This window comes from Sciurus carolinensis, chromosome 2 (genome assembly GCF_902686445.1).
Source record: "Sciurus carolinensis chromosome 2, mSciCar1.2, whole genome shotgun sequence".
Taxonomy (NCBI): Eukaryota; Metazoa; Chordata; class Mammalia; order Rodentia; family Sciuridae; genus Sciurus; species Sciurus carolinensis.
In genome coordinates this window covers 125,555,953-125,569,079 of record NC_062214.1, presented here as the reverse complement: position 1 = coordinate 125,569,079, position 13,127 = coordinate 125,555,953, and the positions used below count along the sequence as shown (strand labels likewise).

Here is a 13,127-nt window from a genome sequence, read left to right as displayed (position 1 = left end):
TTATTTTTGTTTTCGGTACTGGGGATTGAATTCAGTGGTGCTCTACCACTGGATTACATACCCAGTCCTTTTTCTTTCTTTTTTTCATTTTTTAAAATTTTGAGACAGAGTTTTGCTAATTGCTGAGAGTCTAGCTAAGGTGCTTTAGCTGGCCTTGAACTTGTGATACTCTTGTCTCAGTCTCTGGGATTACAGGTATGGGCCATCATGCCCAGCTTCCACATATTTAAATAACAGTAGTTTGCAGTAACTCAGGAATCTGCCCAGGGTGCCATAGCACTATTGGCTCTTACCTGGCAACTCAGATTCAAGCTTCTCCTGAACCAATTGGGGAACTGAGCAGTGAGTGGGCTTGTTTGATGTCTTGGTGTCTTCTTGGCTGCATCCACAGGGCCTTCTTTGGTGTGTATTATCTTCCTTGGCTTGCTTCCGGTGCTGAAATGGCATGGAAATTCTTGAGATGGGATGGCAGAGTCCCATTGCCCTAACCATAGGATCCTGTGTGTGGGAGAGGGAGTAAGAAAAGGAATGAGAGGAGAGGGGAGTTGGGGAATTGTAAGGACCCGCCGGAGGGCACTGTAAATTGCAAGGAAAACTAAAGTGCTTAATAAACTTAAGACAACAAGGAAGTTCAGGGGTTGGTGTGGAGAGGAGGAGGAGCTGAGACAGTGGAGAAGGTGCCTGGAGGCCAAGCGGCAAGATCCTCTGGGTCTGTCCGGGCAGTCCCAGATCCAGCCCGTCCCCTAGCCCCTCCCCACTGCCGGCCAGAGTCGCACATGTGTTTTCCTGTTTTCCATTTCAGTCCCCGTCACCCTCTGCCTTTTCTGCTCCTCAGAGTCAACAGCTGCTGCAGCACGAGCCATACCCCTGGTACCCCTAACTAGCACCTTCCCAGGCCCCCTTCCTGGGGCTTGCTGGTAGCCCCTCTTCCCTGCACTTTCCCAAAGGTCACGGGACAGGTAAGAGGCGGGAGAGGGACAATGGGCGAAAGGGGAAGAAAGGATGGAGTGCGCCCTGAAAATCAACGGAAGGGAGACTCAAGAGTCTCTTAGTTTCTGGACCTAGCCCTAGCCCTCACTAGGCAGAATCTCTGATCCAGAGACTTCAGCCCTTGTTAATGGGAACTATGGCCATAGAACTAAACAATTTCTTTCTTGTTTCACTCTCTCTTTTTTTGCCCCCAAAGGGACGATCTTAGCTTCAGTGGAATAAAGAAAAACAAATGGAGAACTGGAGGAGGGGCTGAGCTGGTAGCTTGGAGTGATGGGGAATCCGGCCGTACCAGCGTGTGTCTGTTTTGTTTCTGTTGTTAGGGGAGGCAACACAGACTAGTTGGAGCCAGAAAGGAGGCTGTGGGGTCTCTGGAGGAGAAAGCGTATTCTTACAGTAGGAGCCAAGACCCAGAACTATGTGCTGGTTCTCGGAGAACTGTGTTTTGGTCTTGGTTTTGGAGGGTGGGGTCAGGGCACAGGGCTCCACTGGCTGCTCTGCCAGGCACTGCATGCTGGGGGCCCAGCTTCCTGCTTCCCTGAACCCCTGAGTCTGAAACTTCTTCCATAGCTGTAATAAGTGTGTGGTTCTGTAATCTTCACAGGGTCCTCTGAGATAACGCACCTGAAACAGAGGAAGGTGATGAGGGGTGCTGTTAAAAGGCTTCGGCAAAGCCAGGGGTGGCAAAGCCAGGGGTGGCCGAGCCTCTTCAGGAGAGCCTGGAGGTGCCTGGCCCAGGCTGCCTGAATGTTGGGATCATTACTCTGAGACTGAGAACCTCAGGGAGGAGTGTGAGATGCAAAGAGGTGGTGCATTCTTGCCTATGGTGCTAGGCTGTAGATGAGCAAAGAAGGGGACATCTCCATGAATGACAGACAGCCTCCTTTGACCAACTGGTGAGGCTGAGATTCCACTCAGCACTTCCTGGTGAGACCACTAGGGCATGCTGTTTGCTAGAGTGTAGTTGGATTTGTCTCAGGTTCCTTGAGAGGACTTCACTTTTCTGATACCACCAGTCAGGAACTCAATCTTGTACATGTCTCTCCTCATGCTCCCTTACTGTTTTCCTTTCCTTTGTCTCTCCTTCATTTTTATTTTTGGCATCACATTGGGACATATGCCCACCCCTTGGTGCCAGTGAATGTGGTCTTAAAAGGGCAGGAGTGATTTATGTTTCTGTTTGCACTAGAAATGGGCAGTTTAGTAATTTCAGTGCTGCCAACAGGACTTATAATTATTTCTTATCCTCTCCCAGGATGAGAAAGGGAGTAGCAGCCAGGAAGGAGGTAGATAGGAGGCCAGAGGCTTTCTTTTTAATCTAATCATATCCTCCCCCAGGTAATTCATTAGGGAGCCACCTGAAGTGCTTTGCTGTCTGAAAGGAAGCCCTAGAGACTAGAGCAGGTCCGAGGGGTGGGAAGTTGTGGAGATAGTGTAGTTCTGTGATTAAAAGTGTGTGTGCTCTGGGTTTTAGCTGCCTGCCTCACTCTTTACTGGCACCCTGCTAGTGACAGCCCTTATGGGGCTGTAGGGAGGGTTCAGTGAGATAACATTCTTAAGGGCTTAGCAGTGTGTCTGGCCCAAGTAAATCTCAGTAAGTTCTGTAATTATTACAGGAGCATTTTGGGGGGTGCAAGCTTAAGGAACTAGAATGGGAGCATGAAGAGTAGAGATAAGTCTCCCAGGGATTTTTAGATCCTATTCTCTTGTTGTAGAATAAGAAAAAGGGGGTTAGGAAGAGTGTAAGAAGAGACAAACGATTGGATTTCAGAAAGGATAGGGTATATTTCTGTTGACAAAAGCCCAGAATGTCAGACTTAAAGTTGATGTAGAGATAGAATAAACTATGTGATTTCCAAAAACTGGCCAACTTCTGCTTGTTCTGGGCCTGTATGGCCAGGATAGCTCACAGAAATCTTATTTCCACTTTTTTTTTTTTTTTTTTTTTTTTGTGCTAGGCAAGCACTCTACCACTGAACTACACCTCTAGCTCTCTCCATATTTTTAAGAAATTGGAGCCAAGTTGTATTTGGAGAAGGTATTTGTAAACATTTATGGATACTCTAGAGATCTTGGTATATTTTCCTAAGGATGAAGGATACATGGTGGGATGGACTTGTAGCCAGAGATTTGATTTCATTTTTTGACTTTGTTTCCTTTGAAGTAGCTTGAGACTCAGACTTTGGATAACAACCCAAGCAGCCACCCATCTCTGCATGGGGAAGTGTGCAGAGTCCTCCTCTTAGGACACCCAATCATGGGGTGTAAGAATGGCTCTTACACTTCCTCTAATCTCAGCATATGAACTAGCCTTTGTGTCATACTCTGCAATCTTCCTGCCTTTCTTAATTGTTTAGGGTGAGAGAGAAGTGAGGCTAGGGTGGGGCATGGAGGGCACGAGGACACAGAGGGGTCTGTGCCACTGCCCTGTCTTCAGTTAACTTGTTGGGGCACAACTTCCCCATTGGTGCAGAAAAGGCACCCAACTGGCTGTCCTTTCTTCTGGCCCCTGAGTCCTGTAGCAGAGCTGACAAAGGAGATTCCTGAGAGAGCGCTTTCTTATCATGGAAAGTGCTGAGCCCAGAGCTCTTGGCTGCCCCTTTTGCAGATGCGAAGGGCCCATGAACTTTGGACCCAGACGATTGCTTAACTCTCCTCTCCCTTTCCCTCTCCTCTTCCTTTGCCTACTCCCTTGCCCCACCCCCCTTCTTGACTTCATTTAAATCCATAGGCATTTGCCTGGCCTTCCCTTTAACTGCTGGTTGAGCGGAGGAACAGTTGGATCACCCTTCTGGGAGTGCGCCCCTCCCAGTGACTGCTGCTGGCTACTGCTGTGGGGACCTGTTTATATCTGGGGCCAGGGAGTGAGTGTGTGTCTCACCTTGTCCTCTTGTCCCCACTCTCCTTGCTAACCCCTTTCTGCTGCTCGGGCTGCTGTGCAGTATCCCATCCCTGCCTTCCCTAGTGCCTCTTGCCTTAGTATCTCTTATTGCCCTGACTAGCCATTTCTAGTTTCCTCTCAGCTGTCTCCTGCTCTTTGTTTCCCTGCATCTGCTTGCTGCTTATAGGCTTTAGCTGTTTCCTTGCTTCGGTTTTGGGTGATCTTTCTCTTTCTCCAACAACAACTTCAGGGGTGGTGGGAAGAGGGGGCGCTTCCTTTTGTCATTTCTAGGTTCTGTTGTACATTTGGGTCACCATTCTCTAATTCATACATTTTTGGGCGATGCAACTATGCCAGTATAAGGGATTTGATGATGGGAGGCTTGGAATAATAGAGACTGGGAAAGGATCTAGGAAAGGAAAAGCAACAGAAAGAAGCATGACTTGGGGCTGCTTGGGCTTGGGCAGGGTGAAGACACCAGCTGAGGGTTGTTAATGAATGCTCCTGGAGCAGGGAGGTGGTTGTGAGTTTCTAGCAGGAAACCTCTGAAACCTTAGATTTGCCAGAGCGAGAATCCTTGGGGAAAAGAATAGCATTGTGAGGAGATCCCACAGAGTAACTGCTTGCAGGGTTGGTTGCCTCTCAGCACAGGTGACAGGTGAGATTGAAATTGGAGAGAAGGTAGACTTTTTGGATAAGTCTGAAAACTCAGGTGCAATCCTCTATAATTATACCTGGAAGCTGCCAAACTGCCTCCATACCAGTCTTGTTTTACAGCTGGCTCAGGCAGAACCAGGATTTAGTTTTCTATTTGGAAAATGAGGTGGACTGCATCATCCTAATGGCAGATGCTTTCTTTCTTAAAAATTCAAATTGGGGTCATTTTGATGAATCAGCCAGAAGAGGCTTTTCCTAAGGTGGGAAGCAAGAGAGAGCTCTCTGAGTGGTGGGTGGGCTGCCCATACTGGCCCCTGTGGTGTAAGGGGAGGGAGAACTACATATTTACCATCTACCCCATTTGTCTCATGTTTCTTCCTTAGAGGGCAATGCCAGGAAGCTGGTGAAGGCTCGCCTCTCCTCCGCCATGGTCGACAGCATCAAATATGAAGTGGCCTCTCAGCAGGAGGCTGATGCTTCCCCTCTGGGCCATGGGACCAGCTCAGGAGCCCAGCAGGTAAAGCTGAAGAAGGAGATCTCACTGCTTAATGGAGTGTGCCTGATTGTGGGGAACATGATTGGCTCGGGAATCTTTGTCTCCCCCAAGGGTGTGCTCATGTACAGTGCCTCCTTTGGCCTCTCCCTGGTCATCTGGGCTGTTGGGGGCCTCTTCTCCGTCTTTGGGGCCCTTTGTTATGCGGAACTGGGCACCACCATTAAGAAATCTGGGGCCAGCTACGCCTACATCCTGGAGGCCTTCGGGGGACTACTTGCCTTCATCCGCCTCTGGACCTCCCTGCTTATCATCGAGCCCACCAGCCAGGCCATCATTGCCATCACCTTTGCCAACTACATGGTGCAACCCTTCTTCCCGAGCTGCAGCGCTCCCTATGCTGCTGGCCGCCTGCTGGCAGCTGCCTGCATCTGTAAGTGGAGCTGGGGCTGGAGTGTGGTGTGGAGGACAGGCTAAGGTGGGGGTGTGGATCCTGGCAGGGAGCAAGGAGTTGGAAAGGAATGCCTTTGATAAGACCTATTTTGTTGTTCTTGTTTATTTATTTTACACCTTTATTTACTTATTTTTGTGTGGTGCTGAGGATTGGACCCAGTGTCTCACACGTGCTAGGTAAGCGCTCTACCACTGAGCTACAACCCCATCCCCTATCTTTTTGTTCTTAAATTAATGTATGCTGTGAGCTGGGGTTGTAGCCCAGTGATAAGGTGCGTGCTCAGCATGCTGGAGGCCCTAAGTTCATACCCAGCAAACCAACAGGATAAAAGAAAGTCTGCTTTGTGTTTCAAACAGTACCACAGCGTAAAAGAAAGAAAGCAACTCACCTTTCCCTATTTCCCATGCTAAGCGTATTAGCATTTAGTGTGCTTTTCCTGACTTTTTTTCCTTGCTCTTTCAAGAGAGGTAGTTTTGACTGGGGGTGGAGATTGGAGCCTGTATCCCAGCTGTTAGAGAGGCTGAGGCAGGAGGATTGCAAATATGAATTCAGCCTGGGCAGCTTAGCAATATTCTGTCTCAAAATATGAAGGGCTAGATGGGCATGGTGGCCCAACCCTGTATTCCCAGGAACTCAGGAGGCTAAGGTAGGAGGATCGTGAGTTCAAGGTCAGCCTCATCAACTTAGAGACTCTAAGCAACTGAGCAAGACCCTTTCTCAAAATATAACATGAAAAGGACTGGGGATGTGTCTCAGTGGTTAAGTGCCCCTGGGTTCAACCCCAAGTACCGCCCTCAAAAAAAAAAAAAAAAAAAAAATGAAAAAAGAAAAAAAGGGCTAGGATATAGCTCAGTGGTAGAGTGAGTGTTTAAGCCCTAGAAATCCCCCCCCCCCCCCCCCGCCAACAAGCAAAAACAAAACAAAATAAAAACTAGTTTTGTGCTGGGTGTGGTGGTGGGGAGGCTGAGTCAGGCCAACAACTTAACAAGACCCTGTCTTAAAATAAAACAGAGCTGGATATGTGGCTCAATGGTCAAGTGCTCCTGGGTTCAATCATTGGTCCAAAAAAAAGTTAGTTTTGTTATGTCTTTTACAAGAACAGTTTTTTTTGGGGGGAGCAGGTATTGGACCTCTCTCAGGGTAGGTTAGTGCTCTATCACTGACTTAAGCTCCCATCCCTTTTTATTTTATTTTGAAACAGAGTCTCTCTAACTTTCCCAGCCTGGTCTTGAACTTGCAATCCTCCTGCCTTAGTCTCTTGAGTAACTTGGATCATAGATGTGTACCACCATGTCCATATAATTCTGCAGTGTGTACTCCCCTAGGTGTCCACTGATGGACACCTAGCTTGTTCCATATCTTGGCTGTTGTGAATAGTGCTGCAATAAACATGGGAGTGCAGATAGATGTGTTCAACATACTGATTTCATTTTTTGGGGTATATACCCAGTAGTGGGATTGCTGGATCATATGATAATTTCTAGTTTCTTGAGGAACCTGCATGCTGTTTTCTATAATAGCTGTACTAATTTACATTCCCACCAATAGCATATGAGAGTTTCCCTCCTTTCTCTGTATGCTTGTTAGCATTTTTTTTTTCCCCCTTCTTAGAATGTACACACCTAAACCTGGGGATGATCTATAGTTATGATGTAACCTTTACGTACTTTATTTTGAGATAGCGTCTCTCTAAATTGCCAAGGCTATCCTCAAACTAGCAATCCTCCTGCCTCAGCCTCCTGAATAGCTGTGATTACATGTGCGTATTACCACACGGAACTTGTATTATTTCCTTTGTTGGAGGAAGGTCTATTCAGTCATTCACCCATTTAAAAAAATAATTTTTCTTCAGTTTTGGGTATTGAACCTTGGGTGCTATTGAACCCACAGTACTCAATCACTGAGCTACATCCCTTATTCTCTTTAGTTTTATTTTGAGACAGGGTCTTTCTACATTTAAATTAAAGGGTGGCCTTGAGCTTCTGATTCTTTTGCCTCAGTGTCCCTGAGTAGCTGGGATTACAAGTGTTTGGGCCTCCATGCCTGGCTTCAACCATTTTAAAATCATATTATGGGACTAGGGATATAGCTCAATTGGTAGAGTGCTTGCCTTACACAGACCCTGGGTTCAATCCCCAGCACCACAAAAAGAAAAAAAAAATCATTATTATTATTGTTTACTGTTGTGTTGTTTGAGTTCCTTATATTTTCTGGAAATAATCTCCTGGTGGATGAATAGTTGCAAATATTTTTTTCCATTGTGTAGGTTGTCTCTTCATGCTGTTGATTCTTTTGGTGTAAGAAGCTTTTTAGTTTGATATAGTTCTATTTGTCAATTTTTGCTTTTGTTGCTTGTGCTTTTTTGGTAAATAGTTTTGTTCAGTTAAATGTTCTGGAGTGTTTCTCCTATACTTTCTTTCTAGTAATTTGAATGAATCTTACATTTGTCTTTGGATTATTATTATTTTTTTTTTGGTTAATTTTTGTATATAGTGAAAGAAAAGGGTCAAGTATTTTTTTGTTTTTCTCCATTGTGTATTCTTACTGCCTTTCTCAAAAATCTGTTGACTGTAAGTAGGTAGATTTATTTCTGGGTTCTTCATTCTATTCCTTTGATCTATCTGTTTTTAAGCTAGTACCAAGCTGTTTTTATTATAGTTTTGTAATATTTTTCGAAGTCAGATATTGTAATGACTCCAACTTTGTTCTTTTTTGATCAGGATTGCTTTGGCTATTCAGAACTTTTCATGGTTCCATATTAATTTTATGATTTTTTTTTTTTCTAGTTCTTTCAGGACATTTTTATTCTGATAGGAAGTACATTGACTTTATAGATAGCTTTGGGTAGTAAGGACATTTTAACAACAGTCTTCAATCCATGAATATGGGATATCTTTCCTTTTTTTAATTTATTTTTATTGTAAACAAATGGAAAAAAAAAAAGAAAAAAAAAACAAATGGGATACATGTTGTTTCTGTTTGTACATGGAGTAACAGCATACCATTTGCATAATCATACATTTACATAGGGTAATGATGTTTGATTCATTCTGTTATTTTTTCCTTCCCCCCACCCCTCCCACCCCTCTTTTCCCTCTATACAGTCCCTCCTTCCTCCATTCTTGCCCCCCTCTCACCCCCCATTATGTGTCATCATTCGCTTATCAATGAGATCATTCGTCTTTTGGATTTTTGAGATTGGCTTATCTCACTTAGCATGATATTCTCCAATTTCATCCATTTGCCTGCAAATGCCATAATTTTATCATTCTTTATGGCTGAGTAATATTCCATTGTATATATATACCACAGTTTCTTTATCCATTCATCAATTGAAGGACATCTAGGTTGGTTCCACAGTCTGGCTATTGTGATTTGAGCAGCTATGAACATTGATGTGACTGTGTCTCTGTAGTATGCTGATTTTAAGTCCTTTGGGTATAGGCTGAGGAGTGGGATAGCTGGGTCAAATGGTGGGTCCATTCCAAGTTTTCTAAGGAATCTCCACACTGCTTTCCAGAGTGGCTGCACTAATTTGCAGCCCCACCAGCAATGTATGAGTGTACCTTTTCCCCCACATCCTCTCCAACACCTATTGTTGCTTGTATTCTTGATAATCACCATTCTAATTGGGGTGAGATGGAATCTTAGTGTAGTTTTGATTTGCATTTCTCTTATTACTAAAGATGGTGAACGTTTTTTCATATGTTTGTTGATTGCTTGTAGATCTTCTGTGAAACGTCTGTTCATATCCTTAGCCCATTTGTTGATTGGGTTATTTGTATTCTTGGTGTAGAGTTTTTTGAGTTCTTTATATATTCTGGAAATTAGCGCTCTATCTGAAGTATGAGTGGCAAAGATATTCTTCCACTCTGTAGGCTCTCTCTTCGCATTGCTCATAGTTTCCTTTGCTGAGAGAAAGCTATTTAGTTTGAATCTAAGGGATGTCTTTCCTTTTTAAAAAATATTTTTAGTTGTAGGTGTACACAATACCTTCATTTTATTTATTTTTATGTGGTGCTGAGGATTGAACCCAGTGCCTCACACATGTGAGGCTTGTGCTCCACTGCTGAGCCCCAGCCCCAGCCCTCTTTCCATTTTTTGAGTTCTTCAGTTTCTCTCATCATTGTTTTGTGATTTTCACTGTAGAAATCATTCACTTCTTTGTATTAATTTATTCTAGATATTTTATTATTTTTTGTAGTTATTGAAATGAGATTGCATTCTTGATTTATCTCAGCTATTTTTTTTTTGGTGTATAAAAAAGTTACTGATTTTTGCACATTGATTTTTATATCCTGCAACCTTACTGAATTTGTTTTGGTTCTAACAGTTTTTTGATGAAGTCTTGAGTTAATCTTCATATCCTTCTCTGTATATCCTTATACGTAAAATCATGTCATCTGCAAACAAGAATAATTTGACATCCTCCTTCCCTATTTTGATGCCTTTAATCTCTTTCTCTTGCCTTATTGCAGTGGTTAAGACTTCTAATACTGTATTAGGAGCAGTGAAAGTAGACATCCTTATCTTTTTCCTGATTTTAGAGGAAATGATTTTAGCTTTTCCTTATTTAACGTGACATAGGCTGTGGATTGTCAATTATGGCCTTATTGTGTTGAGATACATTACTTCTATACTTAATTTTTTGAAGATTTTTATCATGAAGGAATGTTGAATTTTATTGAATGCTGCATTGCTTGAGATGATCATATGTGTTTTATCCTTTATTCTGTTAATGTGATGTATCATGTGTGCTGATGTGTCTATATTATATCATCGTTGCATCCCTGGGATAAAACTCACTTGATTGTGGTACATAATCTTTTTTTATGTGCGGTTGGATTTGCTTTGCTATAATTTTTTTGAGAATTTTGCATCTATGTTAATTAGGGATATTGGTCTATCTATAGTTTTCTTTTTTGTTGTGTTTTTATCTGGTTTTGGTGTCAGGGTAATGTTGACCTCATAGAATGAATTTGGAAGAATTTCCTCTCTTTTAATACTTTGGAATAGTTTGAAAAGAACCAACGTTAGTTCTTTAAAAGTTTGGCAAAAGACTGGGGAAGTAGCTCAGTTGTGGGATGCCTGCCTGGCATGTGTGAGCCCTGAGTTTGATTCCCAGCACTGGAGAAAAAGTTTTATAAATTATAGTAGCAATGCAATCCAGTCCTGAGCTTTTCTTTGGGAGACTTTTATTGTTGATTCAGTCTTGCTATTTTTTATTGTTTTGTTCAGGTTTTCTGTGTCCTCAGAGTTCAATTTTGGTAGGTTCTATTTGTCTAAAAGTTTATCTATTTCTTGTAGGTTGGCATATAGTTGTTCATAATAATCCATAATGATCCTCTGTATTTCTGTGGTATCACTTGTAATATCTCCTCTTTTTTTGAACCAGGGATTGAACCTAGGGACACTTAACCACTGAACAACATCCCTAGCCCTTTTTTATTTTGAGACAGGGTCTTGCTGAATTGTTTAGGGCCTCACTAAATTCCTTCGGCTGGCTTTGAACTTGAGATCTTCCTGCCTCAGCCTTCAGAGCTGCTGGGATTACAGGTGTGCATCACTGCACCTGGCTCCTTTTTTGTCTCTGATTTTATGTATCTGGGTCTTCCCTCCACCCCGCCTCTTGTTGGATAGTCTAACTAGAGGTTTGCAAATTTTATTTTTTCAGAAATTCAACTCTTGTCTTTGGATGTAGCTCAGTGGTAGACACTTACATAGCATGTGCAAGGCCTTGGGTTCAATCTGGTGTGAAAAATAAAAAAACAACACTCTTGTTTCATTATCTCTTCTATTGTTTGTAGTCTCTGTTTACTTATGCTCTGATCTTTGTTATTGTTTTCATTCTACTAGCTTTAGATTTGATTTGTCTTTGTTCCTCTAGTTCCTTGAGTTGAAATCATTCTGTGTTTTTGTTTTGTTTTGTTTTGTTTTTTTTGGTTGTTGTTTGTTGTTATCGGTATTGTGGATTTAATCCAGGGGTGCATTAAACCTCTGAGTTTCATCCCAGCCCTTTTTTATTTTATTTAGAGACAGAGTCTTGCTAAATTGCTGAGTCTGGCCTTGACTTGAAATCCCCCTGCCTCAGCCTCCTGAGTTACTGGAATTATGGCATGTGCCTCCGCACCCAGTTGAAATCATTCTGTTTTATGACATAGACACTCATAGTTGTGAACATCCCTCTTAGTTCTTTTGCTGTGTTCCATAGGTTTTAGTATATTATTTTTATTTTCATTTAGTTAATAAATAAAAAAATTGTCCTTTTACTTTCTTCATTGACCCATTGGTCATGCACGATAATATTATAATTTTCCATGAATTTGTGTAATTCCTAAAGTTATTATTTTTTTGATATTTTATAACAGCTTTATTGAGATCTAAATCACATGCTGTGAAATTCACTGTTACAAACTATATAGTTCAGTGGTTTTTAGTATATTCACAATATTTCGCACCATTAATTCCAGAATACTTTCATCCTCTTCCCCAACTTTTCCCCATCCTCCAGCCCCCAATACCAATGTACTTTCTGTCTCTATGGGTTTGCCTAATCAGGACATTTCATATAAATGGAATCATGCAATATGTGGCTTTTTTGAGTGTGACTTCTTTTACTTAGCTTAATGACTTCAAAGTTCATCCATGTTATAATATGTGTTCTATTTATTTTTATGGAAAATAGTACTTTATTCCTTCTCATGGTAAAAATATTCCATTGTGTGGATATGCAGCATTTTTATCCATTCATTAGTTGATGGACTTTTGGGTTGTTCCTGCTTTGGGTCTACTGTGAATAAAGTATTTCATGATTTTTAAAAATTGAGATTAGGGCTGGGGAGATGGCTCAGCTGGTAGAGTGCTTACCTCGTAAGCACAAGGCCCTGAGTTCGATCCCCAGTACTGCAAAAAAAAAAAAAAAAAAAAAAAAAAAAAAGAAAAAAAAATTGAGACTAAATTCATATAACACAAATAATCATTTTAAGGTGTGCAATTAAGTGGCATTTAGTGTATTTACAATGTTGTTCAACCACTACCTCTCTACTTTCAAAATTTTTTAAGCAAACACTCTGTAATAATACCACATATCCATTAAATAATTGCTTCCCATTTTCCCTACCCTCTGACAACTATTAATCTGCTTTCTGTCTCTGGATTTGCCTGTTTAGGACATATAATATGATTTTTTTTTTTTTTTTTTTGCAGTGCTGGGGATTGAACCCAGGGCCTTGTGCTTTCCAGGGAAGCACTCTACCAACTGAGCTATATCCCCAGTTCTGGACATATAATATGAAAAGAATCATATAAGATGTGATCTTTTTTTATCTGGCTTTTAAAATTTAGCAATGTGTTTTTTTTTTTTTTTTTTTTCTGAAGTTCCTTTATTCTTCCCTACCCACCTTCCACTATGGATCAGCATCCCCTTATCAGAGAAGACATTCGGCATTTGGTTTTTTTGGGATTGGCTTATTTCACTTAGCATGATATTCTCCAGTTCCATCAGTTTACCTGCAAATGCCATAATTTCATTCTTGTTTAAGGCTCCATTGTGTATATATACCACATTTTCTTTATCCATTCATCTGTTGAAGGACATCTAGGTTGGTTCCATAATTTAAGCTATTGTGAATTGAGCTGCTATAAACATTGAT

The 13,127-nt window shown here is 41.8% G+C and overlaps 1 protein-coding gene across 5 annotated transcripts in view; it reads left to right on the top strand.

The window, feature by feature from the left end:
- Positions 1 to 13,127, top strand: part of Slc7a7 (solute carrier family 7 member 7) — a 50,440-nt gene that overhangs the window by 2,217 nt on the left and 35,096 nt on the right. For 2 of the 5 annotated variants that reach the window (XM_047537857.1, XM_047537855.1), the window contains exon 2: positions 4,912 to 5,454. In XM_047537857.1, the coding sequence (XP_047393813.1) occupies positions 4,956 to 5,454 (499 nt within the window). In that variant the 5' untranslated portion in view covers positions 4,912 to 4,955. Of the gene's footprint in view, positions 1 to 733; positions 960 to 3,561; positions 3,861 to 4,911; positions 5,455 to 13,127 lie in introns of those variants that run through there. The other 3 variants (XM_047537841.1, XM_047537846.1, XM_047537851.1) reach the window with 3 other exon arrangements.